This window comes from Aedes albopictus, chromosome 1, assembly GCF_035046485.1.
Source record: "Aedes albopictus strain Foshan chromosome 1, AalbF5, whole genome shotgun sequence".
Taxonomy (NCBI): Eukaryota; Metazoa; Arthropoda; class Insecta; order Diptera; family Culicidae; genus Aedes; species Aedes albopictus.
This window is the reverse complement of record NC_085136.1, coordinates 131,326,072-131,341,241: the sequence shown is the minus strand read 5'-3', so window position 1 is coordinate 131,341,241 and position 15,170 is coordinate 131,326,072. Positions and strand designations below refer to the sequence as shown.

General features: G+C 40.4%; 1 protein-coding gene across 2 annotated transcripts; it reads right to left on the bottom strand.

Annotated features, from left to right (window-relative positions):
• Positions 1 to 7,464: 7,464 nt before the first annotated feature.
• Positions 7,465 to 14,699, bottom strand: LOC115257542 (uncharacterized). 2 transcript variants are annotated; one of them, XM_062845391.1, is made up of 4 exons: positions 14,646 to 14,699; positions 10,034 to 11,226; positions 9,744 to 9,804; positions 7,465 to 8,796 (listed from the first exon to the last, which is right to left on the bottom strand). In XM_062845391.1, the coding sequence occupies exons 2-4, from the start codon at positions 11,222 to 11,224 to the stop codon at positions 8,513 to 8,515; spliced, it is 1,536 nt and encodes a 511-aa protein (XP_062701375.1). In that variant the 5' UTR covers positions 11,225 to 11,226; positions 14,646 to 14,699; the 3' UTR covers positions 7,465 to 8,512. The 2 variants fall into 2 exon arrangements, with proteins under 2 accessions (XP_062701375.1, XP_029713129.2); XM_029857269.2 differs by lacking the exon at positions 14,646 to 14,699 and having other exon boundaries at positions 10,034 to 12,347.
• Positions 14,700 to 15,170: the final 471 nt, after the last annotated feature.

Genomic DNA, 15,170 nt, shown 5'->3' with positions numbered 1-15,170 from the left:
TGCTTGCTAGGGGAAGGATACAAAGGGGAATAACAATAAACTATATTCACTCCTCACAAGAGGTGGTAGCGGTAAGCATCCGTAAGTCTGAAGAAGAGGCAGTTGTCACCACAGGCAGGTGCACCATCAACTTTAAGCGCTCCCTGAAGCAATTGGGGGTCATGATCGAAGATAAGCTGAAATTCAGAAACCACGAGGAATATGTCTTCAAAAAGGCAAGCATGGCGATAATGACATTGACATAAATAATGTCAAATAGCTCGGCAATAGTCTGGAGTAAAAGTGACAGTAGTGGTCTCCGTTCTTGAGTAAGGCGCCGCAGCATGATCAAGTGCGCTAGTGGTCAACCGAAACTTGGAGCAACTCGAGAGAACCGACAGGCTGACGTGCCTCAGGGTGATCAGCGCATACCGCACAGTTTCAAAGTTCGCGGTATGTGTGCTAGCGGGCATGATGCCTATAGGACTAGTGGTGGCTGAGGACGAATACTGCTTCGAGCGATGCGGCATAAGAAGCACGAGACGGATCACCAGAACATCGTCTATGTTGAAGTGGTAGAGGGAATGGGATTCCTCCAGCAAGGGTAGGTGGATACACAATCCCGCGAGTCGAAATGAACAAGCAGGCCCCATGGCCCCATGGGTAGGTGAACTTTCACTTGACACAACTACTGTCAAGCCATGGGTGCTTTAGGTAGTACCTATTTGCACAGATTCGGACATGCTGGTTCTCCCGCATGTAAAGAATGCTGAAACTGCGACGCGACCGCGACCCACGCGTCGTGAAGCATACCTTTAGTATGCAGGAGATATGCGGTAGAGATATCACTTTGGACAACATTATTGTTGAAAAGATGTGTACGGTGGCCCCGTACACAGTAACGGGATTCCGTTAATTCCACGGTCTCCCGAATTGTACTTGAACTACAGAGAAAATGGCGGGCCGACTAACTGCAAGTCCGGGAGCTTGAGTCCAACGGGAAGTCTATAGAACTAGCCAGGAGCCAAGCATCCAGGGGAGAGAACGCAACTTAAGGCGGCAGCTGGTGGAACGATAACCAATAGGAGTATTCATGCACACCCCCCTTCTCGAAGTCACCCCTAACCGCGAAGGTAAGGAAGAGAGAAAATGAGTTTTTAGTGGATATCCTGATCAGCATTATTTTTTAATTCTATGTAAAAAGGGGGCAATAGCTAAGACCAGGCTCTGAAGTCCTTCCATATCTTGGGCCCTTTCTACGCTAAGGAATTTTACAATATCTGCACGTTCCACATCGGTGACCCTCTCCTCACCGTCAGCTCTAAGACAAGACGCTCGTAAGGGGCCGTTCATAAACCACGTAGACTTTTTGGGGGGAGGGAGGTCTGGTCAAAGTCTACGCTCCATACAATTTTTTTTTTGTATGGACAAAAGTCTACGAGGGGGGAAGGGGAGGGGTTCTGAGATGGCCAAATTTTGGTCTACGTGGGTTATGAACAGCCCCTAAGATCGGTGGTCCTCTACGGAGTTAAAACTTGGACCATTCTTGAGGAGGACTTGCAAGTCTTATCTATGCAAAGATGTTGTTGTACTGCATAATAAATAAATGAACTGAAATGAACCTGTACCACAACTTTGGGAGAGGAAAGCAATGACTAGGCGCGAACTACACAACCAATAATGGCACTATCAGCTTCGAACCACAAAAACCAAACCGTTATGTAATCTAGTTCCGCAAAATTTAACGACCAATTAATGATGCTGGAGCCTGACCCGCAGACCGTGGGCAGAACGATGACCAAGCAACAAGTACCTCCCTACCGCCACTAGAGATTGTTCTGTCCACATGCATTCGTGGCCGTGTACTTTTCCGACCACATGTTCGTTCTTCTCTTTGGTCAGCGGTGGTGCATAACGGCCACAGAGCGTATACGCTCTGGTGGCAGTCACCCATGGTCGCCACCGTCCTCGTAATCCGCTAATTAATGAGGGTGATGACCAACCCCGGGAGTTCTACCTCGGCCGGCTGCACACTTATTGTCGTAGCCTTCATCTAATGTGGAACGAACACGTAATTAGTCTTTCCCCTTCACCGTCCTTAGGCTCTGGCCAACGGTGGCGGTCACCTTTCCGGAAGGGGCTTTTTATGACTTTGAGCACGCTGCTGCTGGCTGATGGCGTCCTGTGGGAGTCCACTTTGCGGTGCATATGGTTCATAGAGATGGATTTTTTTCTCCTTCCGTCATCCCACACTCGTACCAACGTTTATACAAAGGTTACTCTGCCCAAGGACTTATGTGCTCATTTTCCGGTTGAACTTTTATTCACATCATAAATTACCTTCCAACCCGGTGGCGATGACCTCCTGGAGTAGGAGGATTTAGCGCCATCGGGCAGAAAAAAAAGCTGTGAGTTTTACGACTGCCGCTGACACGTGGGGGAAGTGTGGAGTGCGAGCCTTTACGAGATGATGACCTGTGGGTTAGTTTCTTGACGAGGACCGTTACGGAGGTTAGGTGCTAATGTGTGAAATGTCTTTGTGTCGTTGACAGATTTTCCATTTCCCGTTGCTTGTTACGGTGGTTAATTGGAAATTGCTGAGTTGTCCTAAACACAACCAAACGTTGTGATAATTTTGTTATAATTGAAATATTTTTCCTGACTACTTGGAATGTCGTAAATATGTATTACTTAAATTTTAAATGATCAAACAGTTTTCCACTCAATATATTTGAATCGCCAAATATTAGATTAACATAACCAGTGACTTCCAGGTTTTAATGAACTAATGTAGCGTTACACTTCAAAATGCATCTTTTAAAATTTCGAAAATAAATACTTTATTTTTTTCAATTGAAGGGAACAACGCTCCCCCACGCAAAAAACGGTGAATTCCCACGATAATAACTCAATTCATGATACATCATCGTCTCCCGTTCAATGCACCGGATCTCCCTCCAAACGACTGCAGCAGTGCCACGCAGGAGTTCTACATTTCATTCTTGAAGTTGAGTGTGTTTGCGGTCGAGAGTTTACCATAATCGCTTTTCAAGTGTCCTCGTCCCAAAGTGCGTGCAAAATGCCAACTGTATTAGCACATGCAGTCAGAGTTAGGTACCCCTTATTATACCTAGAACAAACTTGTTGAACTGACAATGTGCAAATATGGGAGGGCCTCCGCCCTTTCCCTTTGGATGCGTGCGTGGGGACTGCAACAGAAAGTGCGTATGCAGTCGTTGATGTTCCGCAGAAGTGATTCAAACGCATTGCACACGCACTACGGGGTCAATTGATTTATATGTGCAATGTGCATTTATGCTAATACTTCTGTACGAGCATTTTGTAGGGCGTGTGCCATTCGTAAATGATTGGCTAGGAAGAAGGGTTTCATTGACAGTAAGCATTGCTTTGGCAAATATAATTGTGGTCATAAAAGAGATATTTAGGTGCGTGAATTATGTTAGTACTTCAAATGAGGAACTCAGCTGGATAGGTTTTTTTTCTGGGTGTTTGAGATGGGAGCAAAAGAGGTTTCCAAGGAAAGTTTGAAGTCCTTTCATGAAGTCTATTAAACTCCTGGAAACCCTAGACTCCCAGGTTTCCAGTGGATTTTGTAGGAGTATTCAGGGCGGTTTCAAAAGTTTGGAGGGGTTTCGAAGAGTTTCAGGAGCGTTAAAGGAAGTGAAGGACTTTCTGGTGATTTTCACGTACATATGCTAGAGGGTTGCAGAGGATTTTCTTAGTTTTTTAGGGCTTCGTTGGCGTTACAAGGGTTTGAAGGGTTATCAGGGGCTTTTGAAAGTATTTCAGGGGGTTTCGAACCACTTTTTGTTTAACTTGCTGTGGTAAATCTCGCATGGAACGTAAACAAAAGTTTCTTTGCACACATACAAATATAAGCAAAGGCTCAATTATTAAAACGGTTAACATCACACAAAACAAAGACTAAACAGATGAAAATTAGCAAACGAGATTTTTAGCCCTGTGTTAGATCATCTCACGACCCACGCTTTACTTCCCTTCCGAAAGAAGAATTCACATTTTGTGAGTTTGTCGGGAGTGGGATTCGATCCTAGGTCCTCGGCGTGGTAGTCACGTGCTTCAACCATCACTCCTGGTCCGTTCCACACCACAATTGTGCTGGTTCGTCACGAAAGGGTTAAAACAAAAACTATTTTTTTGAGCCAAGGTTACTTGTGAATTCTGTGGAGTCAGCTTGGTTCATGTATCATACATTTCCAAATGTTCGTTGACATACATAGTAGCTTGTCATGCATATTATCTATTCCCGCAGTAACCTGTAATCAGTAGATTCACATTGCAATGTGACCGCTGGCGTTCAGCGCAACAGTAGTTTTCTATTGGTGGGCGTAAATTGAGTGGCAGTGCGGTACAGGAAATTCCACTTTATAATGGCCGGTGTTGAAGCATCATATGGGATTTTCAACGCACGGTGGTTAGCTTGTAAATCTACTTAGGTACCACAATGTAACATATAGCTTACTTATTATTACCATTTAACCTTGTCCGGCATATTCCAATGCATTGCGAACTGCAAATTGCACAGGCAAATAAGTAATTTGAAGTAACTGCATAGAACTTCAGGAAATTTTGACATCTGGGCTGATTAGACTATTCCACAGGAATGCTTGTACAGCAAATAGAGGTAAAACAGTAGAAGGAATCAAAATAAAAGCTAGGAAATGTTCTCCTTAGGATTTCGCCTTTGGATAAGAAAAAAAACAATCTCTTAAAGTTTTAGTTCAATCAGATAAAATATGCAAAAGATCATATTTATGATATTATAATACTTCGGTGGTTAAATGGAGGACGGAATCTGGCGGTGTCACATGAACTACGAATAGTACTAAATATAAACAAAGATGCATATGAATCCCCATGCCAAATATACACTTATTGCATGATTTCAGAGGCTTAAACACCATTAAACAGCTGCCATCTTGAATTTTGAGCCGTCATCATGGATTTTAGACCGCCATCTTGGATATTATGGTCACCATTGTTGGACTTAAGACATCATCCCCTTTCCAAATATATCCATATTGCATGATTTTAGAACCTAAACTCTATTAAACTGCCACCATTTGAATTTGTAGCCGCCATCTTGGATTTTGGTCGTCATTTTTGAACTCCGAACATCTTTCCAACACTAAATATACAAATTTTGCATGCTTTTAGGGTCTAAACTAAAAACTATTGGTCTAGAAGTCCATTAAACAGCCGCCATATTGAATTTGAGCCGCCATCTTGAATATGAGGCTGCCATCTTGGATATTTTGGTCGCCGTTCTTGGACTCTGGACATCTTCCCTATCCCTAACCCATATTACATAGTTTTAGAGCCTGAAACACCATTAAACAGTGGCCATATTGAATTTGAAGCCGCCAACTTGGATATTCTGGTCACCATTTTTGGGCACCAGACATCTTCCCTATACCAAATATACCCCGTATTGCATAGTTTTAGAGCCTAAACTTCTGTTTAACAGCCGTCATCTTGAATTTTGGGCCAACATCAAGGAATTTTTGTTCTCCAGTATTGGCTACCGCACAAAATTCGTCAACCATGCTAAAGGCTACAAAAATCGCCGCAGTTTGATGTGTCGTATGATGTGGCTTGGTTCAATTTTATATACGACCAGTTCTACCGCCCAAGTAACCGCTTGGCAGTAAAAAATGGCACCAAGTCGGCTCTATATGCGTATAAAGAACATGGTTAACAGAGCTATTAGGAACTACATATTTTAATAGGGCTGCTGAAAAGCCACTTTTGGCGAAATATGCGGCTGATAAGCGGCTAATTCCAACCGTTCGTACCGAGTCTCTGGTGATAGAATTGTCAAAAGTGGAACGAAGGAAAAATATAAAAAAAGATTTGTTTATCTCTTCAATTCTCCCCTCGCTTCTTTGAATTCCATCAGCGTTGATTTTTTTGCTGCCTGATCCAGATTTCAACTGAAGTCCCTCGGGTTTCTCTTCTCAAGCATATGTCCGTCATGTTCCCGCCTACTCCATCTGTGCATCGTAAATTCAATATGCTCAAACCCATATTTAAATCGATAACGTGAAGCAGCATCATTTTTTTCTGTGAGCAGAAGTGTATCATCAGAAATTAAGATTCAACTAAGGTTCTAAAACAATGGACTAGGATGAATTTACGAAGTTGGGGGGTCAAAATGCAGGTGAGAAAAACCGAGAGAAAAACTCAGAAACTGAGATAAAATTGTAAAAGAAACAAGCAGGAAAGGTCCGGAGGTATGTGGCCTCAAAATGCTGTTCCGTACCGTTTCAAAATAGAATGAAACTATGCTAAGATTCGTTTATACGAAAAACTTACAGAAAGGAGATAACTACAACAATTGTAAACATTTTTTGCTCACCGGGAAATATATCGAGTCTTCCATAATCCAATGCCAATTCTTGCTGTTTTTTCGTCGTTCATCGGTTCTTGTTTTGGTTGTTTGATTATCGATACAAACGTCATGAACGACAAGCATTCAAACGGCATTAACAGCCCTCATATTCGGCCAATAGGCACAAAGTTTACAGGCACTACAACATAGCCTTATGTACCTATATACGGCCTATTTTAAGACTTTTGGTGTATAGTGTTTAGAAGCATTTGAAAAACTAGCATAGAGCTTATTGGCAATTAAAAGCTGTTTGACGGCTATTTCAACGCTTACAATAGTGCTTAGTGGTTACCTGGGCGGTGTTGGTCCGTATCACTGAAATGGCCATAACTTCGGAACGATTTGACCGATCCGAACCATTTTTAATAGCAAACAATGCGGTAAAATACCGGTTCGGTTCGAACTATAATCCGAAACATCGGCCAATGGGAAGGGCCTTAAAAGTGAATGCGCTTATTTTGCGCACAGACATACATACATACACACATCGGACATCATCTCAATTCGTCGAACTGAGTTGATTGGTATATGTGACCTGACCCTCCGAGCCTTTTATCAAAAATACGTTTTTTGAGCGAACATATAGCCATTCAGTACACTTTGGTGTACGAGGAAGGCGAAAAGGCATAAAAGGAGGCTAATTAATGCATAAATTAAGTTTAGGCTTCAATGAGGGAATCTAGTTAACGAGAATAGGTCTTGCTTCTGGGTATTTGAGGTGGGTTTCCAGAAAGTTCCCTGAGCACCCAAAAAAGGGGGTTCCAAGGGCCTCCAGAGTGTTTTAAGGGGTTCAGAGTGTTTTAAGCTGGCTCACCACAAGACAGAGGTGACGGTTGTTAACAATCGGAAGTCGGAGATCAGTGTAGGAGAGTGCACTATCCTGTCAAAGCGCTCCGTCAAACACTTGGGCGTGATGATCGACGATAAGCTTACCTTCGGTAGCCACGTCGATTATGCCTGTAAAAGAGCCTCCACTGCTATTGCGGCACTGTCCCGGATGATGCCCAATGGCTCTGCGGTGAACACCAGTAAGCGCAAGCTTCTGGCTACACAGTTAGAAAAATCCAATTAATTTTCAACTACATAGCATGCACATAAATGGAATGCGAAAAATCGCACAAATTTACACGACCATTGAAATTTACTCGTAATGTTTTTTCCTTGAACAATAATTTTACACGATTGAAAAAAAGATTCAACGACGACGTGTACTTTTGTGATTGCTCAAGCGGAGCTGTATAAATAACCAAAAATGAGAATGTCGAGAGAGTTACTATTATTTGTGCTTTTTTTATTAGCGTCTCCTAAACTCTATTGAAACAGGAGTAAGAGAGAGGCAGACAAAAAAACGGAAATAATAGTAACTCCGTGAATAAATTAGTACATAAGTGTATACAAAACATAATTACATTGAAAAACGGCATAATTCTCAGCTTAATTGCTTTTCCAAACAGCAATTCATCATGCAATCTGTCAACATCATGGTAATTAGAGAAAGGTGTAGATCGACGTGTGAAAATAACGAAACAACAATTACAAACAAAAGCTTCACCCATTGATCTTGTTTTTAAGAATATCGCTTGACTAAAAGAATTACGCTCAGAATTAACAGTGGAAACACCACTTTCAATTTTGAAATGGCTGTTTTGAGGTTTTCACAATTCGACCAAATCGTTCCTTTCATACAAAATGTATATTTCACCAAATGTGCAAGAAAAAGAGTGAATGGGTATTTCGAATTGAAAGTAGTAGTTATTGTTCGCGAAAATTCGTTAACATTTTACATACATTTATTTTGTTCTCAGTATGATACATTAGAGTGCTGTTCTACTCTAAATGATTGATAGCGGCTGATAGCAATAGTTGCGCTGTTTATTCCTATAGTTACATATTTCTCTGACATCTTTTCAATCAACAATGATGCTGACTGTTTTTTGTTGTTGTTTTTACTCTTATTGGTATTCTACGAATCTACGAAACTTATTCTACAGTTAGCCTACATAAACAACGTATTCTTGTTCTTATTTTCTAATTCATAGATGTTTTGTTACACCGTTTCATTGCATCTTTCGCATTCAATTGATGCTGTTCTCAATAATTCTATTTGTCGTCATGGTTTGACAGACTTTCGATCGTCCTCTGTACAATGCGCTGCTGATTTCCGACCTTGTATGCGTTCGATTTGGAGCCCGTCGCCGGAATGATTTTCAGGAAATACTGCTGCACTAATTCCAAAAACTTTGATGTAGTTTTTAAGTATTTGTAGTTGTGTACGTAGTACGTACACATCAAGTCCTGAAGAGCGCAAATTATATCCGTGGTGCCTTCCGTGATCCGAGTGAAGTCGGCATATACATAGTACATGTACGTTCCTTGGCCCATATCTGTAATCATAAAAAACATCAACATACTTATCAATACTGTACTGTATTTATCGACTGAAAGAAATAGACACACTAAAGTAACATGATCAATTTCTTTCCATTTTCTCAAATAAACATGGGCGCCGTCCATAAATTACGTAACGCTGTAGGGGAAGGGGGACTACGACCGAACGTTACGGGCCATACAAAAATTTTAGGATTTTCATATCGAAAAAAAAATCGAGTTAGATACTCTTCCGTTTAATTGTAGGTCGTTCATCTTTTTTTTGGAAATCGAAAAGCAGCTTTTTTCCTGTAAATCAAAACAATGACCATGAAAATGTATTCACTGTATTCCATTCCTCATGTGGAACGCAGTGAACACATTTTCGTGGGAATAAACTTTTGTTTCGAACGAAAAAAAACTGCTGTCAACTTTGATGATGACGATTATTTCAATGACTAATTGTTCAAAGTTGATACTTGAACCATACAGTTAAGTACGAGACTCTGAAGATTTACAATTAAGAAACACGTATGCGTCACAGGATACTAACAAATTATAAATAAAACAGAACAGTATCGTAAACCGGGGTCAAATTGATCTTCGGGTTGAAATTGATCACACGTTTTTCCGGTAGAATAAGCATATTTTTAATAGTTTCCTTTTAGGTATGGTGCTGTTGGAATCTGATACTTAATGCTTTTTGTAAGGAAACTATTCAAAAATTGCTTTATCTATTTGAAAAACGACTGATCAATTTGACCCCGGTTTACGGTACTTAATTTTGTTTAGTTTTACCTACACTAACACGACTATCATCAAAATAAAAATAGTTGAAATGCATTATTTATCGTTCAAATGTTAGGGGGTACACGGTAATTAAAAATTCAGGTACAAGAAGCAAAATGCAGTCACCATAATGGGCTCTTTTAATTGAAATTGTTAATCGTTTAATGTGTCTTACCTACAGATACCAGCAAGGGGCCCGCCGATTCCAATCGAATGTCGTCAATTCGTGTGCCGACCTGTAATACATGAGATGAATTACATAAGTAATAATATTATAACTGTTGACAATAAAATTTGCAGTAATATCGATTAGCAATGACAGTTCGTCTGTTAAGAAAACTTAAAGAAAAGTCCAATTTATCCTCAATAAGAAAAATCAAAGGAATTGCTTCCGACCATCAGTTGTTGCATATTTTTGTGTGCCAATACTTAGATGTTTAAACCAAACTAATCGCATTTACATACCTCACTGTTAATAATCAAAGTGTCGATGTTTTCTCCTACGAGACGGGCGAGAAATCGGAAGACCTCCAGATCAGAGCAATCATTAGCGAGTTTTGGATCACTTCGACCAGCTACATTTGAAAAACTTATGATTTTTGGACGCTTCGTGCAATAGTATTTCCGCAAATCCTCCACGTTTATTCCCGTTGCCTGCATGAAGTGGTAGCTCAACAATCCTCTTCGGCGAAGCACAGGATATTCAGCGAGCAGCTCTCCTAGCACCTTACTCTCGTTTAGTTTGTACCTTACGAAAGCTTGCGAGGCACTTAAAAACTCGCTAGTAAGGAGTTCAGGCTCATCGCGTCGAAGTTTTGACAATACTCCTTTCTCGCAGTTTTTATCAGAGACATTCCAATATTCTTTCAAAGTTCCAGCTTTGACATGTCGACCTTTGTTGCTGGACGTGGGCTTCTGTTTGGAGGTATCTTTGAAACGGTTGAGATAATTGTTATGGTTGATCATCTTATGCTTGAAAATAACGTAACTCATGCCGTTTCCACAACCGTCGTCATCAACAAATTCGAGACATGGATATTTTCGCAGGAGCTGTTGAGCGACGGTTTCCATCACACTCGCCTTGATTTCTGTATCAATCATCCTCAGCTGATCAACTACGTTGTTGACTAATTTTGTTGTATCAACCTTTGCCAACCGCAGTGAAGACGGAATGGGTTCTCCCTGATGTTTGGCTCTAAATTCCTGGATATTGTTTAGCTTAGTTAGTACGTTGTCACTCACTTTGTTCCAATTAATCTCAAAAGACCGAAACTTCATCTCCGACGTGGCATGTTTTTTGGAACTTTTCCGCAAATCGATGTCTTGTGGTAACTTTTGTTTCGCATTCGGAGAGGTATTTTCATCAACCTCCACATCATTTGAGCATCCAATCGACTCATGACTTTCCGATTCTTGTTCGTCAACTGCTTGCACTTTCATCACGATACATTCCGTGTTATCTTGTTGTACGTTCTGATCCTCTATGACATCTTCCAATAGCTGCATAGCTACTGGATCCGGCGCAGAAGTACGTTCGTTAGGATTAAGCGTCAATAAGTTAGGAGCGATGTGAATTTGATGAAGTGTCGGAGAAGGTATCTGTTCTGCAGGTTGAATAGTCGCTACTACTATCTGGCTGTTGGCTGTACTCTGCATTTCTGTAATATGAAATGGATTTCATTTGAAACATCTGAGATGAATTGAAATGAAAAAGATACAGTAGACGTTTGGTCGGTGCAAACGATTCAACTGCAATGCTTTTTAACCAAAAGTCCGGTAAGTGCAACAACTTTGCAATTATCGCACCGCTATCCCTAAAAACGGTGCACTAAGTTAGCCTAAATGAACAGTAGAATGAATTTTACGTTCATTTAACATCAATTGACGTGCTGTTGACGCCTGTCTGACGTTGCACTTATCGAATTTTGTGAAACGTTAACATGTTGCAGTTATCGTACGTCTACTGTTGTTGGCTTTTCGAACCCTTTAAGCAGAATACCCTTAATTCCGCCCTCTTTTGCTTATCCTTTGACAGATAGGGTAAGTGTGCCAATCGTTGCAGTATTAGTGTAAATCAAATATAAAAAATAGTCGTACCACGTACAGCCAGGTCTTTTTTTACGTGGTTTTCATTTACGCGGCCGCGTTAACTATTAAAAATGCTTCTTGGTGACATTTTAGTCGAAAAAGTGCTTAAATGCCTCTTCCGCAACAATAGGTACTACTGCAACGAATGGAACAATTACTCTACGCGTATTACAACTACCACTTGTAATCGTCCTCAGTTCCACTGGATAACTGCCACTGAGTAAGATTACAAGTGGTAGTCAAAATACGGTAAGCAAAAGAAGGCGGAATTAAAAGGTACAAAACTGACTACACTCATTCGTAATCGAAATATTTTTCTTTATTGTATTCCAATCATGTTATTGAGAAATCGCAGTGTTTAATTTGCAATTAAATCAGATGTTTGCTTTCGAAATAAAATTAACAATTCCCATCTTACATGACATAATCTCACATGATTAATGATAACGGAGTGAAACCATTTATGTGTTTAACGTTAGTTTTGAAATACATGAAAGCATGCATGAATGAATAAACTATATACTAGTCCAGCCCATATTTATATGTCCAGAAAAAAGAAGTCAAACCCACGGGGCCCCCCATAGAAATGTTCCTTGGGGTGTGAAAAATTCAGCCCAATCGATATAGGGTTTTCAGCCCAAATCCTCCTCTTCCTCTTCTTGGCGTAACGTCCTCACTGGGACAAAGCCTGCTTCTCTCTTTTTCAGGTTGTTGTTATAACAAATTATTTTTGTGGAGAACAGAATTGTTCTTTTGTGGCGGAATTGTCATATGTTATGTTTTGGTGTTATTCGTACCTTTTTGTTAAAGTTGTCGATGTTGGGGTAGCGAAATCGTCTTTTTGTTTTTGCAGCTTTGTTAGCAAACAGATATGTTCTTTGAAAGTGACGGACTCGTCAGTTTATTTGTGCTATCATTATTTTGGTGATGAATGTGATTTTTTAAAGTTTTCTAAAGGGGAAAGGACTGTAGTGTCTACCTAATGGTTGTGTGCATATGATATCTACCTACATGAAATACTATTCATGACTGTATCTAAATGTCTAGGTATGATTCATTATGTGTACCTAAGGTAGTATAAATACGGGTGGTCATTGGACCACACAGCGGAGACTGCACAAGCCTTGGACTGTCAACATCTTTAATATTCTTCTTTTGAAGGATATAAAACACAGTTTTTAACTGAGAGCTTCCTCTGCCAATGACCATTTTGCACGTGTATATCTTGTGGCAGGCACAGAGATACTCTATGCCCAAGGAAGTCAAGGAAATTTCCTTTACGAAAAGATCCTGGACCACCCGGGAATCGAACCCGTCACCCTCAGCATGGTCATGCTGAATACCCGTGCGTTTACCGCCTCGGCTATATGGGCCCTTCAGCCCAAATATATGGGGCATTAGATGACCTTAAGTCCTTCGTTCGGTACGCCGGTCAGTCGTGCTCCATTAGGCTCAAAATGAAGAAAACAGTAGTTGTTACCTTTCGGAAGAAAATTGTAGGAGATCATGCCATACTTATTCAATTGCGGTTTTAGCCAACGAACAGAGGATGAGGATCTGTACCCTCGTTTACACTTCGACAATTATTTTTCATAAGGGCCTAACTGACTTGATCGATTTCTCTTCGTCGACTCTCTCTTTCGCTAATAACTTGATCGAAACAAACAAAATCATTATTCTTTTTGTTTCTATAGCAACATGTAGTCGTCTTCTTCGCATTTCAACCAAAAAATCTTTGGAAAACTCAATACACATTATGTGATAACACAAGGAGAGGATCGATGACGACAACTCGAAAATGTCAATTAGGCCCAAATGAAAAATCAGTGTCGACTTGGTGGATGCACGTAGCGCATGTTTGTCGTTTGAAACTTGCGCGCGAAACCGTAGGCGGCTATGCTATCCTTAATTTTAATTGCACACGCTTGTGCACGGGTATCGAGTCGAGAAGTGGCGAGGCGACTATGGCCAAACAATCGAATCCAATTAAAAACTAGTAAGAAATTTCTGGTCAGATTCATTGTATTCCTTTCACTGTCTGGTGTGCTAGGAATAATGGAATCAAACGAAAACTACCCACTCATATTTAGTTTACACGTTTTAGCCAAAGTTGGGGTAATCGCTTAGTAGAGACAATATTAATGGAAAGAACCTATATTTTGATTTATTTTCGGTTCCGTGACACGTACAAGAATTTTCAAAAACAGTATCGCGCATTTAGTTCACTACTGGACTATCACAGACGTTTCAACAAACGCGGAAACGTAAATAAAAGTTCGAGATGACATCAAATCAAGCCGGTGTCTTCGGAGCACTTATTTATTTATCACATTTGGTCGTCGCGGCTGAAACGCGAAGTTCACCCACGCGCTCAACCTTTTACGTTTTCAATCCATAGCGCACTGAACAGCAAACCTGGCACGATGTCCAACGCAATATTGTTGCTAGTTATTCTTTTCCTAATGCAAAGTTTTTTATCAACTCAAGAGACGAATGACCTTCGGGTTAAAGTCCCTCGAACCCAACAAAAGAAGAAGATGCAAAGTTTCCCTTACAAGCTAATGCTTAACAGGATAAATACAGCACAATATTGTTCATTTAATTTCTAACTTGGCTGCGATAAAGTGCGGAATTTCAAATGAAGGCGCAATACTGCATCAAATCATTCAGGTGCTTTCATCGCATTTATTTATCACTAGCTGGGGCTGTTTATTAATTACGTAAGAGAACTTTCACTATTTTTTCACACCCTCTTTCCCCTTGGAGGATTTATTTTATAAGAGCACCAATATTTTTGTATGGCACTTAAGATTTCTCAACCTTCCCCCCCTCTCTTTCCACCATAAATCCTAACGTAATTAATGGACAGCCCCTAATAAATAAGTCCGCTGAAGACACCGGAACGGTCCAACGCAAAATCGCACTTTTATTTGATATTCCGCACTTCCTCGTCGCACCCGGTTTTCCAACATTTTTCTTTTAACCTCACCTTACTAAAAATCTCCAGCTTCGATTCCTTTGCATGCATGCAGTCTGTCCGGAAGGTCTCGAATGATGATGTTCCTCTACTCCTACACAGATTCCTATTACAATCTTCGGGAATGCCTTGAACACAAAAAATACACCTACAGCTAACTTTTTATTTGGAAAATTTGATTCAGAGTACTTTTTTCTTCGAGAAAAAAAAGATCGTATAAAACATTCGCAAAATCTGACGCACTACGCGAACAACAAGCCTATTTTTGTTTTGTTCAGGCTTCGCAACATGACGTTTCAAAAATAATCTTAGGATTTTTTTTATGATTTTTATACCATGCTAAACATATGAGAAGGGCCTATCCCTAAAAAGCAGGCTTCGTGCTATAAATCAGGCCAAACATTTCAATAGGTCCTATCTGCATTTGAGAGGCTCTCTTTGTTCACTTTCTCTTTCAATTTATTATTTCAATGTGATGGTACACTTTTTAACTCTAGATTGAGTTTAAATAAGGGCGAAAGTAACATGAGAGAGTTC